The sequence below is a fragment of the Triticum dicoccoides genome, chromosome 6B (assembly GCF_002162155.2).
Source record: "Triticum dicoccoides isolate Atlit2015 ecotype Zavitan chromosome 6B, WEW_v2.0, whole genome shotgun sequence".
NCBI classification, from domain to species: Eukaryota; Viridiplantae; Streptophyta; class Magnoliopsida; order Poales; family Poaceae; genus Triticum; species Triticum dicoccoides.
Genome location: NC_041391.1, coordinates 579,448,267 through 579,468,171, shown reverse-complemented (window position 1 = coordinate 579,468,171; position 19,905 = coordinate 579,448,267). Strand labels below are relative to the sequence as shown.

The 19,905-nt window shown below is 43.2% G+C and overlaps 2 protein-coding genes across 2 annotated transcripts; one reads left to right on the top strand and one right to left on the bottom strand.

Annotated features, from left to right (window-relative positions):
- Window positions 1-1,544: 1,544 nt before the first annotated feature.
- On the top strand, window positions 1,545-4,348 carry LOC119324294. The gene is made up of 7 exons (XM_037598068.1): window positions 1,545-1,687; window positions 1,788-1,832; window positions 1,928-2,045; window positions 2,641-2,700; window positions 3,335-3,452; window positions 3,535-3,751; window positions 3,932-4,348. Exons 1-7 carry the CDS (start codon window positions 1,643-1,645, stop codon window positions 4,100-4,102), a joined length of 774 nt encoding a protein of 257 aa, XP_037453965.1. The 5' UTR covers window positions 1,545-1,642; the 3' UTR covers window positions 4,103-4,348.
- A 748-nt stretch (window positions 4,349-5,096) lies between these two features.
- Window positions 5,097-7,434, bottom strand: LOC119322524 (annexin D7-like). The gene is made up of 4 exons (XM_037596007.1): window positions 7,085-7,434; window positions 6,760-6,978; window positions 5,967-6,179; window positions 5,097-5,589 (listed from the first exon to the last, which is right to left on the bottom strand). Exons 1-4 carry the CDS (start codon window positions 7,304-7,306, stop codon window positions 5,296-5,298), a joined length of 948 nt encoding a protein of 315 aa, XP_037451904.1. The 5' UTR covers window positions 7,307-7,434; the 3' UTR covers window positions 5,097-5,295.
- Between the last annotated feature and the right edge of the window lie 12,471 nt (window positions 7,435-19,905).

The window sequence follows — 19,905 nt, the reverse complement described above, 5'->3', positions numbered from 1 at the left end:
CAAAAGCTATTTTTGTTGACATTTTTCCTCCTGTCCCCTCCGCACTATCAAATCATCACATGTGGCGGGACTAAGAGTCAACCGATATATCATTTGTGTAGGTTGACTTTATATCGAGGGTGCATAAGGAAGAAATTAAACGGAGCCACCTAAAAGAAGATCTACTATTGACAATGTATTGGTCGACTCAACAACATAAATGATTAAATTTTTAATAGACATGAATCCCCAAAAGGCATGATTAGAGTGAGGGTAGGTAGGGCTTTGGCCAAACCAACCTAGGTCACCCCTTATGTTTGTTTATGTATTTTAATACTCCCTCTGATCCAAAAAAGTGTCACAAGTTTGAACTAAGGTTGAACTACTCTTAGTTAAAAGTTGCGACTTTTTTTCCGATCAGAGGGAGTACTTTTTTTTTATCGAGATGCGTTCATCAATATTTTTAGCATGATGTGAGATTTTTTTTGGCCAACTTTCAAGTTTACACGTAACTTCCCTGATCAACAATCAGACATACATTTTTTAGAAATGAACCTCCACCACCGGTTAGAGTGTCAACTTTCAAGTTTAAACGTAACTTCCTGATCAACAATCAGACATTCATTTTTTAGCATGAACCTCCACCACCGGTTAGAGTGTCAACTTTCAAGTTTAAACGTAACTTCCTGACCAACAATCAGACATTCATTTTTTAGCATGAACCTCCACGACCGGTTAGAGTGTCACATCTTGAACAAATGATACTTGATCGCTTCAAGATTTTAATAGAGTAGAAAAATAGGAGGAGAGGAATCCATTGTAATCTTCATGCATGGGTTGTTTGATTTGTAAGATTTAATCAATATATCTCTAATTCTCTATGATGATTCCTTTGCACTAAATTTCATAGAAAAAAATTGTTCCACTCAAACTTCATTGAACGAGTCCCTTTCCCCGAGGTACAACCAACATAGGGAGAAAAAACATGTAAAAAATCAATATGCACGGCATTGTAATAGTGTTTTTTATTCATGCGATTTGAAATCATGCAAATAAAAAAAGTCCATAAGATGTTGGAATGGATGAACAGTTTCAATAAAATTTAGTGCAGGTGAATTCTATGGTTTGCAATCTTACAAAACAAATGCCCCTAGTAGCGAAAAATTGTAAAGATCATGCCTCCAAAAATCCTTTGGAACCTTTTGAATAAAAAGGGGCACGAGATAGACACCATCCAGTGTTAGATTTCTCTTTTCTATATCTCGAGTTGTCTGGTACATTTAGATTTGAAAATTTATGTGCTGCAGATACATGATGTGTTTCCCTGCAAAAAAAAAAAGACACATAAAAAATTTTCTTGGGAGGTGCATCGGATACTTTTCCAGTTTTTTTTGGGAAGGATACTTTTCCCAGCTAACAACGTTTTTTTTTTCTTTTTTTTTGTGTGGGGCGTTTTTTTTCTCTAAAAAGGAAAAAACCTATCAGAATTACGGGCCAGCGGAAGAACACCCCTCGTTAAAAAAAAACAAGTGCGATCCAATAATTTCGGCCCACGTAGATTATTTTTTCAGTCCTAAATCCCAAGATGCTTCTTCTTCCTCGGTTCCTCTTCCAGTCCCCCTTCCCCGACCCCTAGAGCGAAGAGGCGCCGCGCGGCGCGGAGATGGCGACGACGCTGAAGGGCATGTGGGGGGCGTTGATGGGCAAGGTTCGCCGGATCTTTCCCAAGAAACGCCCTAACCTCTCCTTTCCTCCTTCTCGGCGCCGGTCACCGTAGGAATGATCGGTGTTTCTCTCTCTAATTGCAGAAGGGAGAGGCGGTGCGGGAGCTGGAGGTCTCCATCCGGGCCAAGGTTCGCAAGGGGCGCGCCCCCAACTGCTGTTTTTTTCTTCGAGGTGATGGTCTATTGATCTTCTGGGTCTGGGTGTGCTGCTGCTGCTGCTTCAGGGCAACGTGACCCAGATGGAGGACGCGCTGCTCCGGGCCTGCATGCTGTTCTCGAACCTGAGCTACACCGCGACCTCTGCGGTGGTCTGTCTCGTCGGAGCGTTCGCGTCTGGGCAAGGTGACCCTCTCTCTCGTGGATCTGTGATGCCATTTTCTATCAAATTGCTGCTTAATGGAGTAGAATTGTGCTATGAATCCACTTAACAGAATGGTGCTTAAATTTGCGTGTGTTTTAAAAGGATGTAAATTGCGGTTATTAGAACCAAATCAGAGCACTGTCTGTTCCGAGTCCCTTCTTGATGTCTATGCAAGAGCCAATCCAGGGCAGTCCCTTCTTGATGTCCATGACAGTTCTCTCTTCGAAGGGATAATAGCCTATTGACCTCTTCCGACCTTCCAAAGAACCGTGTGTCCCCTGAGGAATGGGAAGATAATCCATTCTCCCTTTTTTATAACCAGTACACTCTGTTTTTCTTATGTTGTTATTAAGTGTTCTCAGCAAACAACTCGGGAAGGCTGTTGATATGCCTTTTTATGTTTGCCTGCGACACCTTGACTCCTTCACATATAAACCATTGCTGTTTAGTTTCTGGAATATTTATCTCTACTATGGGTTCTTGTATAAAATAAAGTTGCTTTACTATCACCGTTGAGCTTCCTTGCAGAGGTTTACTGTTGGTACCACACATGCTTATATATTTTCTGTTTTGCAGTACATAAAATTGTTGGGGGTCAACCTATGCCTCGACTATTTAGGCTTGCTGTTTCTGCTGGTAAGGCTATGAACCTGGTACTGGCCCTTGTATATTAATAGTGGCATGCAAATGCATATGCAAGCTTTATATTTCCAAGTTATTAAAGATGTCCTGTTCCAAGCCAATACAACTTTTCAGCCAATTTAGCTGAGAACTAGTGGTACATAATTGTTTTTAAATTCCTTTGAATTGTTAAAATTGAACTGATATCCAGTTAGCGCTCGCCTGGGAATTAGAAACATTTTTAGAGCACGTTAATGATATGTACTAGTTATTGAACTTCTGCAAGGTTGCTTTCATTATTTATATTCCAAAATTTAATTGGAAGGGCACATGTTGGCTACTGTGGAACTAGCCACGCTCAGTTTTGTTCATTTAAGTACACTATGTTTACTGTAAAAACAACTTGGCGTAGTTGAGGAAGCATGTAGTCTGTTAGATACTTGCAGCAGTAGATGGTCTTTCAAAATTTAGATTAAACTGAACCTGCTAGCTGCTAGCATATTTCTCCTGGCCTGGCAGAAAACAGGCCTAGGGAAATAAACCTTGGGCACGACCTTCAAAATTATTCGATGAATTGATCGTATTTGGTCTTGTGCTTGCATTAAACTTTTTTTTAGTGAAATGCTAATCTGATGGAGCAATATTCCAGGTGTTGGTTTGACTGCAGGGAAGATGATGTATTATGAATCGTTGCATGCATCTAGCCTATACATATTGGGCCGTGGAGAGGAGCCCTTTGAGCGCTTGAAAATGGAGCTCGCTAATATGTGTGGTTTGCTAAATCATAATAGCTATTAGCTAAAAAAATCTGTGTCAAGTGTACTAGCTAACTGCTCGTTTCACTTGCAGAATACTTACTAAGCATAGTGATGAGAAGTTATCGGTTGAAGCTGTAAAAAAGCATTTCTTTGCCGAGAATCTCTACACTGATCAATACCAGGATAAATTGCTTTTCCGGTGGCGCCAACGTTACTCGTATGTTGACAGCACCTATCTGGAAAGGGTGAAGGAGATTGAAGCAAACAACTCAGTGGATAAGGACAAAACAATGTCTGCCCAGACAACGGTAAAAAAATGCGACTTACAACTGATCTTGCGGTTTTTAAGAACTCAGAACATAAAGAGGCATCCTTGTTTTATGGAGGGAAATCTATGCAGCCTTTTGCAAGCAAAAGTTTATGCCTTTTTTGCATCCATACTACAGAAGCAAATCAAAGCAACGTCATTCTTCTCTCCATGTTTGTAGGGATCATTTGGGAACCTCATGGAGGACCCACTGGCCTGTATACTGGGTTCTCCAAACAGCGACATGGAGACTGATAAACCGCCTGAGCGCACAGCTACTGTCCTCAGGAAAAGAGATCTGCGAGCTCGGAGGAGAAGTCAGCGGCATCATCGTCGGCATGCGGCATTGTGAAGGTCCGATATTGTCACTTCCATACATGGAGCAGTGATACTTGATGTTCGAATATCTCAATTCCCTTCGACAATGTTGCAAACACACTTTTGATATTCTATAAAGAGCTCATGTGAGCCTGAGCTCCATTATGCCACACACTATTACATGTGGCAAAGAATGTCGGTACACATTCTTTTTCTCTTGTTTTTTTTATTGCACTGACTTGAGGCTGCTTCTGTATTGCGAATCATAGAATGCACTTTATCCCCCTATCTGGATAGCCCGTTGTAGATCCAATCGCGAGAAATCATCCGATGGTTAGGACTACTGTAGCCCCTGACTAGTATTCACTGGGTCAGAGATCTCGTTCTGTTTTCATCTGATCAGAAAAAAAGACTACTGTACCGCACATACTCTGTTATCTTGCTTGCAACAGCACGGTGAGTGTTGTCTAGACTGAGACTGGGTTCGTTTGCTGAATACTGGGCCTAAATATGTTGATAAAAATCATAGTTACTCCTTATTTGCAGTTGAAGAAAACTCGATGTAAAGATACTGTATTTTGTAAGGTACATACTACATAGTCGCTCACTGTGCCCTGATGTGAAGGGATTACTAGCCTTTACGATGTCTTCAGGTAGCTCATTAATAATTGGACAAAAGGACATAGGTGAAAATGAAGTGAAAATGGTGGCCGGGAAACCATGTTCTTGGAATGGGTATTCAGCACTACACGTACAAGACTTGGCTTTGAGAAGAAGAAAATGCAAAATAGGATGAGATAAAGCATTATGCGGATTAGGATAGGAGAGATTGGCAACATTTCTCCATCTGTGTGCGCCCCTCCCTACTATCTATAATCAGCCAGTTGGGTTTTAGGGGTTCAGGGGTCTGATACCTGATTTTATAGTTTGGGGTACCATTTCAAATGACCTCATAAATCATACCAGTAGAAACAAATGATCATTCTGTATAGACATGAGAATCCTACAAAGAATAACACCAATGCAAATGATTATTGTGAATCTGGAGTAAACTTCAAAAAACACCAATGATATTTCTGCAGCTCAAATGACGAAATGGTATAACTTATCGGACGAGTACTGCCATGCAGGCCAACTTATAATCATCCATGAAAAACAACACACTTGACAGTTTTATGCACTCTTATCCCCCCCATCATCAAGCATATGGTAGATCAGGCACACGCCTCAGTACTCTGCCCCCAGAAGTGCAAGCATCATGTCCTCGTAGTCTCTGCTTGTTTCCTTAGAAACAGCCTTGTCCAGCGGGACGCTGTTCCTCTTCTGGTACGCCTCCTTTATCACCTTCAGGTCCACCTCGGCGCGAGTGGTTATGACCCTCGTAAGGGTGTTCTCGTCTGTGCCGACGCCTCCAAGGGCCAACCGGATGATCTTCTCAAAGTATCTGTCAGGGCAAGTGAAACACCTTATGATCGCCCTCAGGGTTGAGAGGAACTCGTTCTTGGGGTCTTCCTTGAGGTCCTGTCAGTGATCAGCAAAATACATCGGTATGAACAACAAAAGAATGTCTCCTTAAACTGTCAAGTGTGAAGAACTACTCTTTTATCGACGTATAATCATTTGAATTCCGATAATTATGTGCAGTACAAGTTTCTAACAGCGACAATGTTGGTGAACAGAATGAATCATGTGAAGCAGTTCTCTGTTACCAGTGCCTAACCAAATTCATCATTCTTTTCGAAATAAAATACAAATTTATCATTAGTACATGACATAGTTCAACTCAAACGCGCAACGTAGATAGGTGTTCTGGTTGTAAGATGTGTTTTTGTCTTCATGGTTTGAATGGAAAAAAGGCGACCATGAGTAAGCAAGGAGGTGAATAGTTGTAATTTTACCTTAGTGATGGGGTGACTGAACTGATCATTGTAGCTGTTGAATGTTGCAAGTAGCTGAGCTTTGCTCCTTGTAGTGAGAATCCTGATGATCTCATCATCACTGTAGGCCTTCTCGTTGATCTTTCCATTGAGTATTTTGGCTTCAGAGTGTGCCAACGATGTGTTCACCTCCGGGCCATCGTAGCGGTATGCGCTTACAAGAGGCACCAAAAGCTGAGATGAAGAAATATCATTACCTTAATTAGGGACTGCTGGTGTTCATTGGCAGCAATCAAGGAGTATTTCAGAATTGTGATCGTGTTATTAGATCTGGCTAAGTATCCCGTCGGAAAAACAGGAGATACACCATGACACCTTAACTGAAGAATAACAAAGTGAAAAGTGCCCAGCAGTGTTGTGCTAATCATGGCACCAAAAAGGTGGGATGTAGAGTAACATGAAAGAAAATCATTTCGTGAATATATAACAAAGCATATAACATGATCAAGTTATTACTCCCTCCGTTCCTAAATATTTGTCTTTTTAGAGATTTCAAATGGACTACCACATACAAATGTATATAGACATATTTTAGAGTGTAGATTCATTCATTTTGCTCCGTATGTAGTCATTTGTTGAACAAAAGGAGTATAATCGAAGATTCACATATTAACGGGCTGGGAGCTGGGAAGGATATCGTTGGTATTTCGTCGTTCTGTCATGATGTCTGGAGATTTTGTAAATTTGGACGGATCAAGATCCACTTTTTCTCGAGCGCAGACGATGGATCGAAGAGAGGAGAGGCGTGACCCACCTTGCGGAATTCGCCGGTGACGTGCGCGGCGACGTCCTCCTCGAGCGAGCGCTTGAAGCGGTCGTGGTAGGCCTGCCTGGCGGCGAAGAGCTGCGCGGGGGTGCGCGCGCAGGCGATCTCCACGAGCGCGCGGCCCCCCGGCTGCCACTTCTTGGCCTCCTCGCCGGCCAGCTCTGCGTCCCGCTCCGCCGGGTCCAGCGTCCACTGGGCCACCGCCCTCTGCAGGAGAAGACGGCCGGCCAGCCAGACATCGGATCAGGCGAGGGGAAGAGAGAGGCCCAGCCGGGCGGATCGATCGGGATATAGGAGTATAAGATGTTTATACCTCGAACTTGCCGTGGATCTCGTCGCCGATGGCGCGGAGCAGCTCCTCGCCGTAGGCCTCGGCGTAGGCGCGGCGGATGGCGCGGCGCTGCGCGGCGTCGCGGTGCGCCAGGATGGAGACGATGAGGCGCTCGTTGGTGCCCCACCCCGCGAACGCCTTGCGCAGCTGCTCGCAGTCCTCGGCGACGGCCGGGACGGCGGCGGGGACGGAGAGCGTCGCCATTTTCGTCCGGTCCGGTGTGCGTGCGTGTGCGCCTCGGCGCGATTCGGGGAGGTGGATGGATTTGTTGGTGCGTGGGCGACGACGTGTGGTGCGCGCGGGGAGCAGGCGCCGTGAGTCGCGGTGCGAAGGCGGTTTTATGCACGCGTGCGGAGGAGAGGAGGGGGGTCGGGGAAGGGGAGTGGCACGGCCAGAGCCGGGGATGGCGACCGCGATGCCGCGTCCGTCCGTCCGGGCAGGCGGGCAGCGCCACATGGACGGGCCGACAGTCTCCGATCCCGATGCAGAGTGCAGTGGAGGGGTTGGGCTGGGGGCCCGCTGGCCGGTCGATCACCTGCCCCTGTCAATAATCTTCATGTCGTCGACTTCGGTGCGTGTCCGTGCCACGATGGTGGCCACTGGCCACGTCGTGCTTTGGAGGAAAAAAGAAGGAGAAAAAAAAAAGCGACGTCGTGGTGGATTGATTATAGGGGCGGTGTCTGGGTCTGGCCGGCCGGGACGGGCACTTGGACTTGGTTAATCGGCGCTGATTGGTCGGTGATCGTTAACTAGACGGATGGCAACATCAGCTTGCTTGATTGATTATGCGAACGGGAGAAATGCGGGGATGTGCTCGCCACTATGGCGCGATATCAGTGGCTTCCCTTTGTTTTTAGATTAGACAGACAGAGTGGCTTTTCTTTACAGCTAATAATCAGCTAAAGCTATCCCTCCCGGACGGCACGTTTTTCTTTCTTTCTTTAATAGACAGAAGAAGACTGGGGTACCGGACGCCGACGACATCCTTCATCTTCCTTTTTAGGGGAAACTTAAGTTTTATTGATCATAGTTCACATGTCGTGGTATAAAAGAGGATCATGGGATGGAGCAACCAAACATGTCTTCCTTGAGCAAGCGAATCGGAAAACTTAGCTAGCCTATCTGCATCTATATTTGATGCACGATCTTCAAATTTGCAACTACAATTCAACAAACTTGCACGCTGTTTGACCTCGTTGATGATGCGCCGACGACATTCCTCTTCCGCCTCGTGGCTACCAGTATAAACACTCAACGGTAGACTGGCCTAAATTCCGTGCATGGCCCAGATAGGCCTGTCAAGGGAAGGCCCAATGCATCAAATTTTGTAGTTTTACCGTCATTCAGCAAAACTTTGCTGTTTACCTCAATACTGGCAAAATTTAGGCCTAGTTACAGAAAATGGGACTGGCCTCCCCACCCCACCCCCTCCGAAAATCCTACTCCGTAACAAGCAATGGCTGCGATCCAGGTCCTGCACAGATCAGCGGCGAATCCTAGTTGATGCACCTAGATTTCGGTGTATATTAATAAATTTTTATTTCTGGATTTTATTAATATTTCCAGCACCTTTCTTTATTTCTATTTCTATTTTTTGATTTTATTAATATACACTGTACATTTCTTCAGTATGGTCAACTTCTTTTTCTATATGTGCTGAACTTTTATAATGTATGGTGACATTTTTTTAACATATGGTGAATTTTTCTTAATATAGACTAATATTTCAATGTAAGGTTAATATTTCTTTTAGTAGACACGAAAAATTAAAACACAGTCGGAGCATTTTCAGAAAAGTAAAAAAAACGATGGAAAAAACATCCAACATCATAAAAAGGACAAAAAAATAAAAACATCGCTCAAGTTTTTTTTTTGAGACAAAAAACATCGCTCAAGTGAGCTCGGCAGATTGGGCGGGCACATTTGCCCTTGCCTTCAGGCCTGAGCCTCCAGACGTCGACTCCAATGTCTACTGGGCCGACCCATTAAAGTGTTGTCTACTCCGGGAAAAGAATTTAAAATTTTATCTTAGTTCATATCCTTCCCGTTCACTTGTTTCCATTCTTTTTCGTTATTTATATTTTTTTATGTTTTGAAACATTCTATTATATTTACAAAATTAATTTACTAAATTTTAATAAAGTTAACCACGCATTAAAAATGTTAATGTAATATAAAAAAATGATTGACCCCGCCGGACTCTCTCCTATCTTGGAGCTCTCAATCGGAGACCAAGATGCGACCGCACCGTTGGTAAACCCGGAGTCAAACGGGACTCTCCCAGTCATTGGAGAGTCGGACTCGCCTCTGGACGATAACTCTGAACTGTCGACGTTTGCGTCCATCGGGATCGATCAAGTGCCCGGCCCGGCAGATCCGCAGACCCCTACCCAGCTTTCGCTTTTGGACGAAGCACTGGGCTTAATATAATCCCTTGCCATTACGGAAGCCTTGCGTCCAAACTAAACCCAGCATAGGCTAGGGTCGAAGATCGGGTAATTTCACACCCCACCGACCACCCACTTAATAGCCACTGTCGAGGATTTAACCGACATGCTAGACTACACCTCCGAAGACATCGACGGCATGGGCGATGATATCGAGCCGAACAAAGCCAAAACCTGCGTATCACTGGGCACTGGGCGACCACTTCTATCTAAAATGTATACATGGTGGACACTCCTGAGAAGAAGGACAACGATGGCATCCAAGATCCAGGTAAGGACAAGACTGTCGATGGGCCACCAAAGCGTCGGCATTAGCGGCGCCGCTCACGATCGCACCGGGCAAAGGATAGTCATACCAGCACCGGAGATAATGACACTCCGGATAACGCCGAAGACCGCGACCATCCCGTCAAGTCCACGTCCGAACATGACGAGAGGAAGGAGGGTTAGTACAACCCTGAACACGCTGATCATGAGGACTCGGAAGACAGCAACTACTTACCTGCCTCCGAAGAGGATGTGAGCCTCGGTGACGAAGATTTCATCGTCCAGAGGAACCCCTTGAACAAGAACGCTTCAAGCGACAACTCATCGCCACTGCGCGGAGCCTGAAAAAGAAACAACAACAACTTCAAGCTGAACAGGACACGCTCAACGATAGATGGACCAAGGTCCTAGCCGCCGAAGAGTACGGCCTTGAGCGACCAGTAAAGAGTTACCCCAAGCGTAGGCTGCTGCCATAATTTGACGATGAAGCCCTCGAGCCAATTCTTTGAAAATACAATTATGCTGATCAACCAGACCGACCACAACGTGGACAGGACAAAATGGCCTATCATGCCGAACACCAGCCCGCACCACCTCGTCGTAGAGGCAAGGAGACAATGGCGCCGGACTACACTTATGACTTACGTCAGGACCTGGCCAATAAAGCCGGCCAGACTAGATCGATCTATGGATCCAGAGGACGGGCTCCGGCACGAGATGACGGCCACCAAACCTGGCGCGATGAACATCATCAAGTTCGAGGTCAGCACCGAACACAGATGTCATCCGAACTCCATTGCGATGTGGCCAGGTATAGAGGTGCCACACACCCTATGTGCTTTACTGATGAAGTAATACAACACCAATTTCTGGAAGGGCTTAAACCCGTCAATATCGAGCAATACGATTGAATGACAGACCCTGCCGTCTGGATTGAGGATTTTCTTCTCCACATTCACATGGCTCGCAGAGATGACCTCCACGCCATTAAATATATTCCCCTGAACTTGAAGGGACCAACACGACACTGGTTGAATAGCCTCCTAGAGAACTCCATTGGGAGCTGGGAAGATTTAGAAGATGCTTTCCGGGCCAACTTTCAGGGCACTTATGTCCGGCCATCGGACGCCGATGACCTAAGTCACATAGTCCAGCAGCCCGGAGAGTCAGCTCACAAACTTTGGAATCGGTTCCTCGTTAAAAAGAACCAAATTGTGGGTTGTCCAGATGCCAAGCTTAGCGGTCTTTAAACACAACGTCCATGACGAATGGATCGCCCGACACCTCAGACAAGAAATGTCGAAAACCATGGCAGCCCTTACAACACTTATGACCCGCTTCTGCGCGGGCGAAGATAGCTAGCTAGCTCGTAGAAGCAGCAGTTCCAGCAACCCCGGCACCTCTGAGGCTAGGGACGATAATGGCAGGCCACACCGCAATAAAAACAAGCGCCAGAACAACAACACGACACAGAAGACACGTCAGTCAACACCGGATTCAGTGGTTCTAAACCCGGTCAACGGAAGAAACCTTTTAAAGGCAACAGGGACGGTCCATCCAATTTGGACAAAATCCTCAAGAGGCCTTGTTAGATTCATGGCAACCCCGATAAGCCTACCAACCACACCAATAGAAATTGCTGGGTTTTCAAACATGTTGATAAATTAAATACCAAACACAAGGGGAAGGGACCTCCATGTGAGGACGACGATGAGCCCCGTGAGCCGAACACCGGGGGTCAGAAGCAGTTTCCCTCCAAAGTGAAAACAGTGAACATGATCTATGTCACTCACATACCCAAAAGGGAGCGCAAGCGCGCACTAAGGGACGACTAAGTCGTAGAGCCTGTCACCCCAAAATTCAACCCATGGTCGGCCTGTCCGACGACCTTAGATCGTAGGGATCATCCAACCAGTATCTATCATGGGGGTTCAGCCGCCCTAGTACTCGATCCAATCATCGACGGATACCATCTCACTAAAGTCCTTATGGACGGCGACAGCAGTCTTAACTTGATCTATCAAGACATTGTTCGTAAAATGGGCATCGACCCGTCAAGAATCAAGCCTAGTAACACTACCTTTAAAGGAGTGATACCCAGCGTGGAGGCATGTTGTACGGTCTCATTAACACTGGAAGTGTTATTCGGCTCTCCAGACAACTTCCGTAGCGAAGAACTAATCTTTGATACCTTCCGTTTCTGCAGTGCCTATCACGCGTTGCTCGGACGAACCACTTTCGCCCGTTTTAATGCGGTCCTGCACTATGCTTATCTGAAGCTTAAAATGCCCAAACCGCGTGGCGTCATCACACTACTACAGGATGCTGCTAACACGACACTACGATCAGAGACCCTCTCATGAAACTATGTGCGATGCATTAGTCGCAGACGGTGGTGTAAAAGAACCGTCAAAAAGGTGCAAAATGTTTGCAATGACGGATGCATCAAACACGGTTCAGATTTTTGTTGCGTGTGCGATTCAGGGCATACGGTTCAGTTCAATTAACTGTTTGCGATGAGGGTAAACAAAAGAAACGGGCTGCCAGACGAAGGCGTGTGCGATGTAGAGCATATGGTTCACTCGGATGAACTGTTTGCAATTGATGAATTCATCACTGACGGGTTACCTATTGCGGTCCGTGTGTATTGTGATATGCTATGTCTGCAGAACATCTATGCTCTGTGTACAGAAGAACAACATATATATACTTGTAACATGACATGATTGCAATACCAGATTAAACATCCAATTACGTTATATAACAAATACCATATATATTGCAAGGTTCAAATTCAAAGATTACAATGCCCAAATTCAAACATTGCAAACATCGACATTTCTACAAAGGGATCAGCCGCTGACAAGTCATGTATGGGTTTGACACAATGACTTCCAATTGCTCTGCCATATGCTCTTCCAAAACGAAGTTTAGCTTTTTTGGAGCCTCTTCCATTCTGCAGTACCTGCCGGCTCTGATCAACATACCATTCATCTTTCCTAATTAAATGCGTGTTCAACCTTAGTACGCTCAGCACCTTTGCTCTGGCAAGAAAGAACCTGGCGAGTGTAATCTCCGGTAAGGTCCCTTGATACGTCTCCAACGTATCTATAATTTATGAAGCATTCATGCTATTTTATTATCTGTTTTGAATGATTACATGCTTTATTATACACTTTTATATTACTTTTGGGACTGACCTACTAACCGGAGGCCCAGCCCATATTGGTGTTTTATTGCCTGTTTCAGTATTTCGAAGAAAAGGAATATCAAACGGAGTCCAAACGGAATGCAACCTTTAGGAGCGTGATTTTTGGAACGAACATGATCCGGGAGACTTGGAGTACAAGTCAGGGAAGCTTCGAGGAGGCCAGGAGATAGGAAGGCGCGCCCACCCCCTGGGCGCGCCCCCCTGTCTCGTGGGCCCCTCGAGGCTCCCCCGACCGACTTCTTTCGCCTATATATTCCCATATACCCTAAAACCATCGTATACGAAGATAGATCGGGAGTTCCGTTGCTGCAAGCCTCTATAGCCACCAAAAACCTCTCGGGAGCCTGTTTCAGCACCCTGCCGGAGGGGGGATCCCTCACCGGTGGCCATCTTCATCATCCCGGCGCTCTCCATGACGAGGAGGGAGTAGTTCACCCTCAGGGCTGAGGGTATGTACTAGTAGCTATGTGTTTGATCTCTCTCTCTCGTGTTCTCTCTATGGCATGATCTTGATGTATCGCGAGCTTTGCTATTATAGTTGGATCTTATGATGTTTCTCCCCCTCTACTCTCTTGTAATGGATTGAGTTTTCCCTTTGAAGTTATCTTATCGGATTGAGTCTTTAAGGATTTGAGAACACTTGATGTATGTCTTGCCGTGCTTATCTGTGGTGACAATGGGATATCACGTGATCCACTTGATGTATGTTTTGGTGATCAACTTGCGGGTTCCGCCCATGAACCTATGCATAGGGGTTGGCACACGTTTTCGTCTTGACTCTCTGGTAGAAACTTTGGGGCACTCTTTGAAGTACTTTGTGTTGGTTGAATAGATGAATCTGAGATTGTGTGATGCATATCGTATAATCATGCCCATGGATACTTGAGGTGACAATGGAGTATCTAGGTGACATTAGGGTTTTGCTTGATTTGTGTCTTAAGGTGTTATTCTATTATGAACTCTATGATAGATCGAACAGAAAGAATAGCTTCATGTTATTTTACTACGGACTCTTGAATAGATAGAACAGAAAGGATAACTTTGAGGTGGTTTCGTACCCTACCATAATCTCTTTGTTTGTTCTCCGCTATTAGTAGCTTTGGAGTGACTCTTTGTTGCATGTTGAGGGATAGTTATATGATCTAATTATGTTATTATTGTTGAGAGAACTTGCACTAGTGAAAGTATGAACCCTATGCCTTGTTTCCTACCATTGCAATACCGTTTACGCTCACTTTTACCACTGGTTACCTTGCTGTTTTTATATTTTCAGATTACAAAAACCTTTATCTACCATCCATATTGCACTTGTATCACCATCTGTTCGCCGAACTAGTGCACCTATACAATTTACCATTGTATTGGGTGTGTTGGGGACACAAGAGACTCTTTGTTATTTGGTTGCAGGGTTGCTTGAGGGAGACCATCTTCATCCTACGCCTCCCATGGATTGATAAACCTTAGGTCATCCACTTGAGGGAAATTTGCTACTGTCCTACAAACCTCTGAACTTGGAGGCCCAACAATGTCTACAAGAAGAAGGTTGTGTAGTAGACATCAAGCTCTTTTCTGGCGCCGTTACCGGGGAGGTGAGTGCTTGAAGGTATATCTTTAGATCTTGCAATCGAATCTTTTTGTTTCTTGTTTTATCACTAGTCTAGTTTATAAAAGAAAATTACAAAAAAATGGAATCGAGTTTGTCTCATATGCTTCGTCTTTTTAATATCTTTCGTGAGTATGATGAAAAGGAAAATTGTGCTCAAGTGCTAGAACAAGAAGTCTATAAAATGTTTGGTACTGAATCTTTGTATGATGAGCATGATTGCAATGTTGTTAGTATGAATTCCTTGAATATCCATGATGCTAATGATATGCAAAGCCACAAGCTTGGGGATGCTATGTTTGATGAAGATGATATTTTTTGTCCCACAAGTTTTGATGAGCAAATTTATTATGATGAAAGCATGCCTCCTATTTATGATGATTATATTGATGAAAGTGTGTTTGGAAGAGTGTCAACTTTAGGAAGTAGTGATCCCACTATTTTGTAGGGTGTTGAATCTTATTGTGATGACATGAAAGTGGATTTGGAAGAGTGTCAACTTTATTTAGTGATGATTCCACTATTTCGGAAGAGGTTCCAATTGATTATGAGAACAAAGTTGCTATCTATGATGATTATTGTGATGACTTATATGCTATTAGGAATAATGATAACCATGAAACTTGTCATAATGATTTTAGTTTTCATTGGATTATGCCTCACATGATAATTATTTTGTTGAGTTTGCTCCCACTACTATTGATGAGAATAAATTTGCTTATGTGGAGAGTAGTAAATTTCCTATGCTTGTAGATCATGAAAAGAATGCTTTAGGTGCTGGTTATATTGTTGAATTCATTCATGATGCTACTGAAAATTATTATGAGGGAGGAACATATGCTTGTAGGAATTGCAATAATATCAAGTTTCCTCTCTATGTGCTTAAAGTTTTGAAGTTATGCTTGTTTTGCCTTCCTATGCTAGTTAATTATTGTTCCCATAAGTTGTTCGCTCACACAATCCCTATGCATAGGAAGTGGGTTAGACTTAAATGTGCTAGTCATATGCTTCATGATGCTCCCATTATGTTTCAATCCTTATCTTTTATGTGAGCATCGTTGTCATCATCATGCCTAGCTAGAAAGGCAATAAAGAAAAGCACTTGTTGGGAGACAACCCAATATTTACCTTTACTGTTTTTGTGTGTTCACATGATTATGCTACTGTATTAATCATGTTTTATAGCTTTTGTTTCAATAAAATTCCAAGTAAGACCTTTAGGATAGCTTACGCTAATAGTTGTGTTGATCCTGCTGAAAATCAGAAACTTTTTCACCCAGTAAATTAGTTTTGATAATTCACAGTAACGTGCTTCTGATCTGATTACTTTTGCTCTGGATTGATACACACATTTCTTAGGACTTCCTAATTTGGTAGAATGTTTGTAGTTCTAGAAGTATACGTTTGATACTGATTACTACAGACTGTTCTGTTTTTGACAGATTTTGTTTTCTATGTGTTGTTTGCTTATTTTGATGAATCTATGAGTAGTATCGGAGGGTATGAACCATAGAGAAGTTGGAATACAGTATATATTACACCAATATGAATTTAGAATGAGTTCACTATAGTACCTAAGTGGTGGTTTTATTTTCTTATACTAACGGACCTTACGAGTTTTCTGTTGAGTTTTGTGTTGTGAAATTTTCAAGTTTGAGGTGAAGATTCAATGACTATAGAACAAGGAGTGGCAAGAGCGTAAGCTTGGGGATTACCAAGGCACCCCAAGGTAATATTCAAGGACAACCAAGAGCCTAAGCTTGGGGATGCCCCGGATGGCATCCCCTCTTTCGTCTTCGTTCATCGGTGACTTTACTTGGAGCTATATTTTTATTCACCACATGATATGTGTTTTGCTTGGAGCGTCATTTTCTTTTGTAAGTATTTGATTGCTGTTATTTAGATTAATGTTTTGCATCTTTATTTTCAATAAAAATGTCAAGGATAGCCTTTACCATGCTTATTTTGCTAGTATGCATGTTGCTGTTTGAAAACAGAAAGTTTACCGCTGTTGAAAAAATTCCCTAGAAAAGTCAGAGAATGGTATAATGTTGAAACTTTTTGCATAATGAGCTCTGATAAATCTTCTACAGATTAGTATTTTCCTCATAATTTTTGGAGTTAGATAAGTATTGATACTCTTGCATTCTTTACAGACTATACTATTTTGGCAGATTGATGTTATGTTTGCATTGTTTGCATATGTTTGCTTGTTTAATGATTCTATTTGAGGATAGGAGTATTAAATATGCAGATACATTTACTATGAAATGTTGAATAATAATTTTAGTGATGTGTTACAGTAGAAAATGATAAGGTTTTGCATTGGTTTACACTAACCTATCTAACGAGTTCTTGTTGAGTTTGGTGTGGATGAAGCTTTTGATAAAAAGAGAAACCATGATATGAGAGCAATTAAGGAGACACAAAAATTCAAGCTTGGGGATGCCCAAGGAACCCCAAGAAAATATTCCAAGAAGTCTCAAGCATCTAAGCTTGGGGATGCCCCGTTAGGCATCCCACCTTTCTTCTTAAACAACTATCGGTTAGTATCGGTTGAACCTAAGTTTTTGCTTCTTCACATGAGTTGTGCTATCCTTGCAATGTCATTTTATTTTGCTTTTCTTGCTGTTTGAATACAATACCAAGATCTGAAATTCTTAAATGAGAGAGAGTCTTCACATAGTTACATAATTTTTTTTTGACCTTGAAGACTGCAGGGCTTGCACCCCACAGCATTTTATTAATGAAAAAAGAAACAGAAGCATTACAAAATTTCCTCAAGGTGAGGAAAAAAGAAGGAAGAAAGAAGAAAGATCTAAGGAAGGCTATACAAGTGTACGATACCTAATAAATACAATAATACAAGGAAACCACTCCCCTCAAGGAGGAAGGAAATCAATCCACTTAAGTAAGGCATCTCTATGCTTCTGTTTGATTCTATGAAAGAGCAGAGTGAGATCATGAATGAATCCATTTCTCCAGGCTCTGAAAGATGGCTTGATGTTCCTGAAAGCTCTGTCATTCCTGACCTTCCAAATATTCCACTAGGCAGTAAAAACCACCTCCCCAAAGAAAGGTTTGTTGAACTCCCTTCTAGCATGGTAGGCAATCTCCACCATGTCATCACTGTCTTTCCATACAATTTGCAGATAAATCCACACACGAGCACTGAAATTGCACTGGAAAAAAGGTGGTTTCTGTCCTCCAAAATCCCAGTTGGACAGAGTACACATTGTGGCCCCTCATTAATCTTCCAGTGCCTCCTCTGGATCATGTCCTTAGTATTAACCCTGTCCATTATAACAAGCCAAGCAAACATCTTGATCAACATTGTACAATAGCTCGTCCATATCCACCTCAAGGCGGGGTTAGCTACCATTGGCTGGTAGGAAAAATCATAAAACTTTTTTGCAGTATAAGAGGACTTCTTTCCATGCCTCCACCCCCGAGAGTCATGGCAGCTAGTGTCAATATGGAAATACCCCATTAAGGATGAAAGCTGCTGTAAATCTTGAAAGGCTTGTTCAGAGAGAGGCAAGGAAAAAAGATCTTGCAAGCTACTAGCCTGAAAGACTTCCTTGACTGATAGGTTTTTGTGAAGACAAAAGGAATAGAGCCTAGGAAATCGATCCTGAAGAGGGACATAACTGTTTCCAATGTGCCAATAGTCAGACCAGAATAGCACAGTATCTCCACTATGAACATCGACCGCAGTAACTGCTCTGAAATTATCCATCAACTTGCAGACGTCTCTCCACCAAAAGGAGCCACAAAGAATAGTATCATGTGGAATTCTTTGGAAATAGTAAGAATCCTAGATTAACTGAACCCAAGGCACATCCATCTTATTGTAAAATTTATTTAGATGTTTCAGAAGAAGAGCTTTATTTTGCAAACCCAGATTTAAGATTCCAAGCCCCCCCTTCGATTTAGGCCTGCAAACAGGAGGCCAAGCAGCCAGAGAATGGCCCTTCTCCTGACCATATTTCCTCCATAAACACTGCCTCTGAATCCTTTCCAACTGCTTCAAAATACCCTGAGGGATTGACAGGCTACAAAGGATGAAGATAGGCAAAGAAGAAATGACAGAGTTTACTAATTGTAACCTGCTCCCTTGAGGCAAGAACCAAGAACTTGCTGTCAATCTTCTCTCCATGCAATCCACTAAGGGAAGAAGATCCACAATCTTAGGCCTGGTAGTCCCAACAGGCAGACCCAGATATGTGAAAGGCATTTTGCCTAACTTACAACCAAAAAAGGCAGCAAGATCATTAGCAACCTGGTCAGTCACATTAATGGGATACATGGAGGATTTATGAAAGTTAATCTGAAGACCAGTTGCCTCTGAGAATGTATATAACACTGACTTCAGTGCCCCCAATTGAACCTTGTCAGCCTTTAGGAAAAGCAGTGTGTCATCAGCATATTGGACCACTAGAAAATCAGGATCATGGGTTGGCAGAGGCCTGCTTATTAAACCCCGCTGAAGAAGATTATTGATCAAAGTCTGCAAGAGGTCAGCAACAATAACAAAGAGCAAGGGAGAGATTGGGTCTCCTTGCTTAACTCCACATTTGCATTTGAAATGATTCCCAGGAACTCCATTCAGTAAGACAGAGGAAGTGCCTGATGACAACAACTGCTTAATCCATGTATCCATCTTTTGTCAAAACCTTTTGTGACAAGAATCCTTATTATGGCCTCATGTTGCATAGAATCAAAGGCCTTTTCAAAATCCAACTTAAGCAGAAGGATGGGCTGCTTAGACTGGTTACACTGATGAATATATTCAAAGGTCCAAGCAAGATAATCCTGGATTGTTCTTGATTTTATGAAGCCATACTGATTTTTATGTATACATTGATGATCTCCTGTTGAAATATATTGGCAGCAAGTTTTGTAAGGAATTTCAGGCCAACACTAGTGAGTGAAATAGGCCTAAAGTCTCCCACACTCTCAGGTGTCTGCATCTTTGGTATCAGTGTGATGAAAGCATCATTGAGGTTTTCTAGCTGAACTGTGCCAGCATGAAACTCATGCACAAGCTAAATAAAATCAGCAGATATTATATGCCAACACTTTTTTAGAAAAAGACCATTAAAGCCATCAGGCCCAGGAGCCTTATCAGTAGGCATTTCTTTAATAACCTGATTAATTTCCTTAAGTTTAAAAGGTTTGGTGAGGACCTCCAAGCATTGAACCCTAGGTATTAAAGACAAAATGTTCTCATCCAAAGCTATTGGCCGAACCGTCCCCATTCTGTTTTTGAAGG

Bases quoted from the DNA above. Each gene is read 5' to 3' on its own strand.
- LOC119324294 (XM_037598068.1), top strand. From the start codon at position 1,643: ATGGCGACGACGCTGAAGGGCATGTGGGGGGCGTTGATGGGCAAG. The intron at 1,833-1,927 runs GTTCGCAAGGGG...CTGCTGCTTCAG, and splicing joins AGGTCTCCATCCGGGCCAAG to GGCAACGTGACCCAGATGGA. The intron at 3,453-3,534 runs GTGTGGTTTGCT...TTTCACTTGCAG, and splicing joins AAAATGGAGCTCGCTAATAT to AATACTTACTAAGCATAGTG.
- LOC119322524 (XM_037596007.1), bottom strand. From the start codon at position 7,306: ATGGCGACGCTCTCCGTCCCCGCCGCCGTCCCGGCCGTCGCCGAGGAC. The intron at 6,180-6,759 runs GTGGGTCACGCC...TCTTCATCTCAG, and splicing joins TCACCGGCGAATTCCGCAAG to CTTTTGGTGCCTCTTGTAAG. The intron at 5,590-5,966 runs GTAAAATTACAA...GATCACTGACAG, and splicing joins TCAGTCACCCCATCACTAAG to GACCTCAAGGAAGACCCCAA.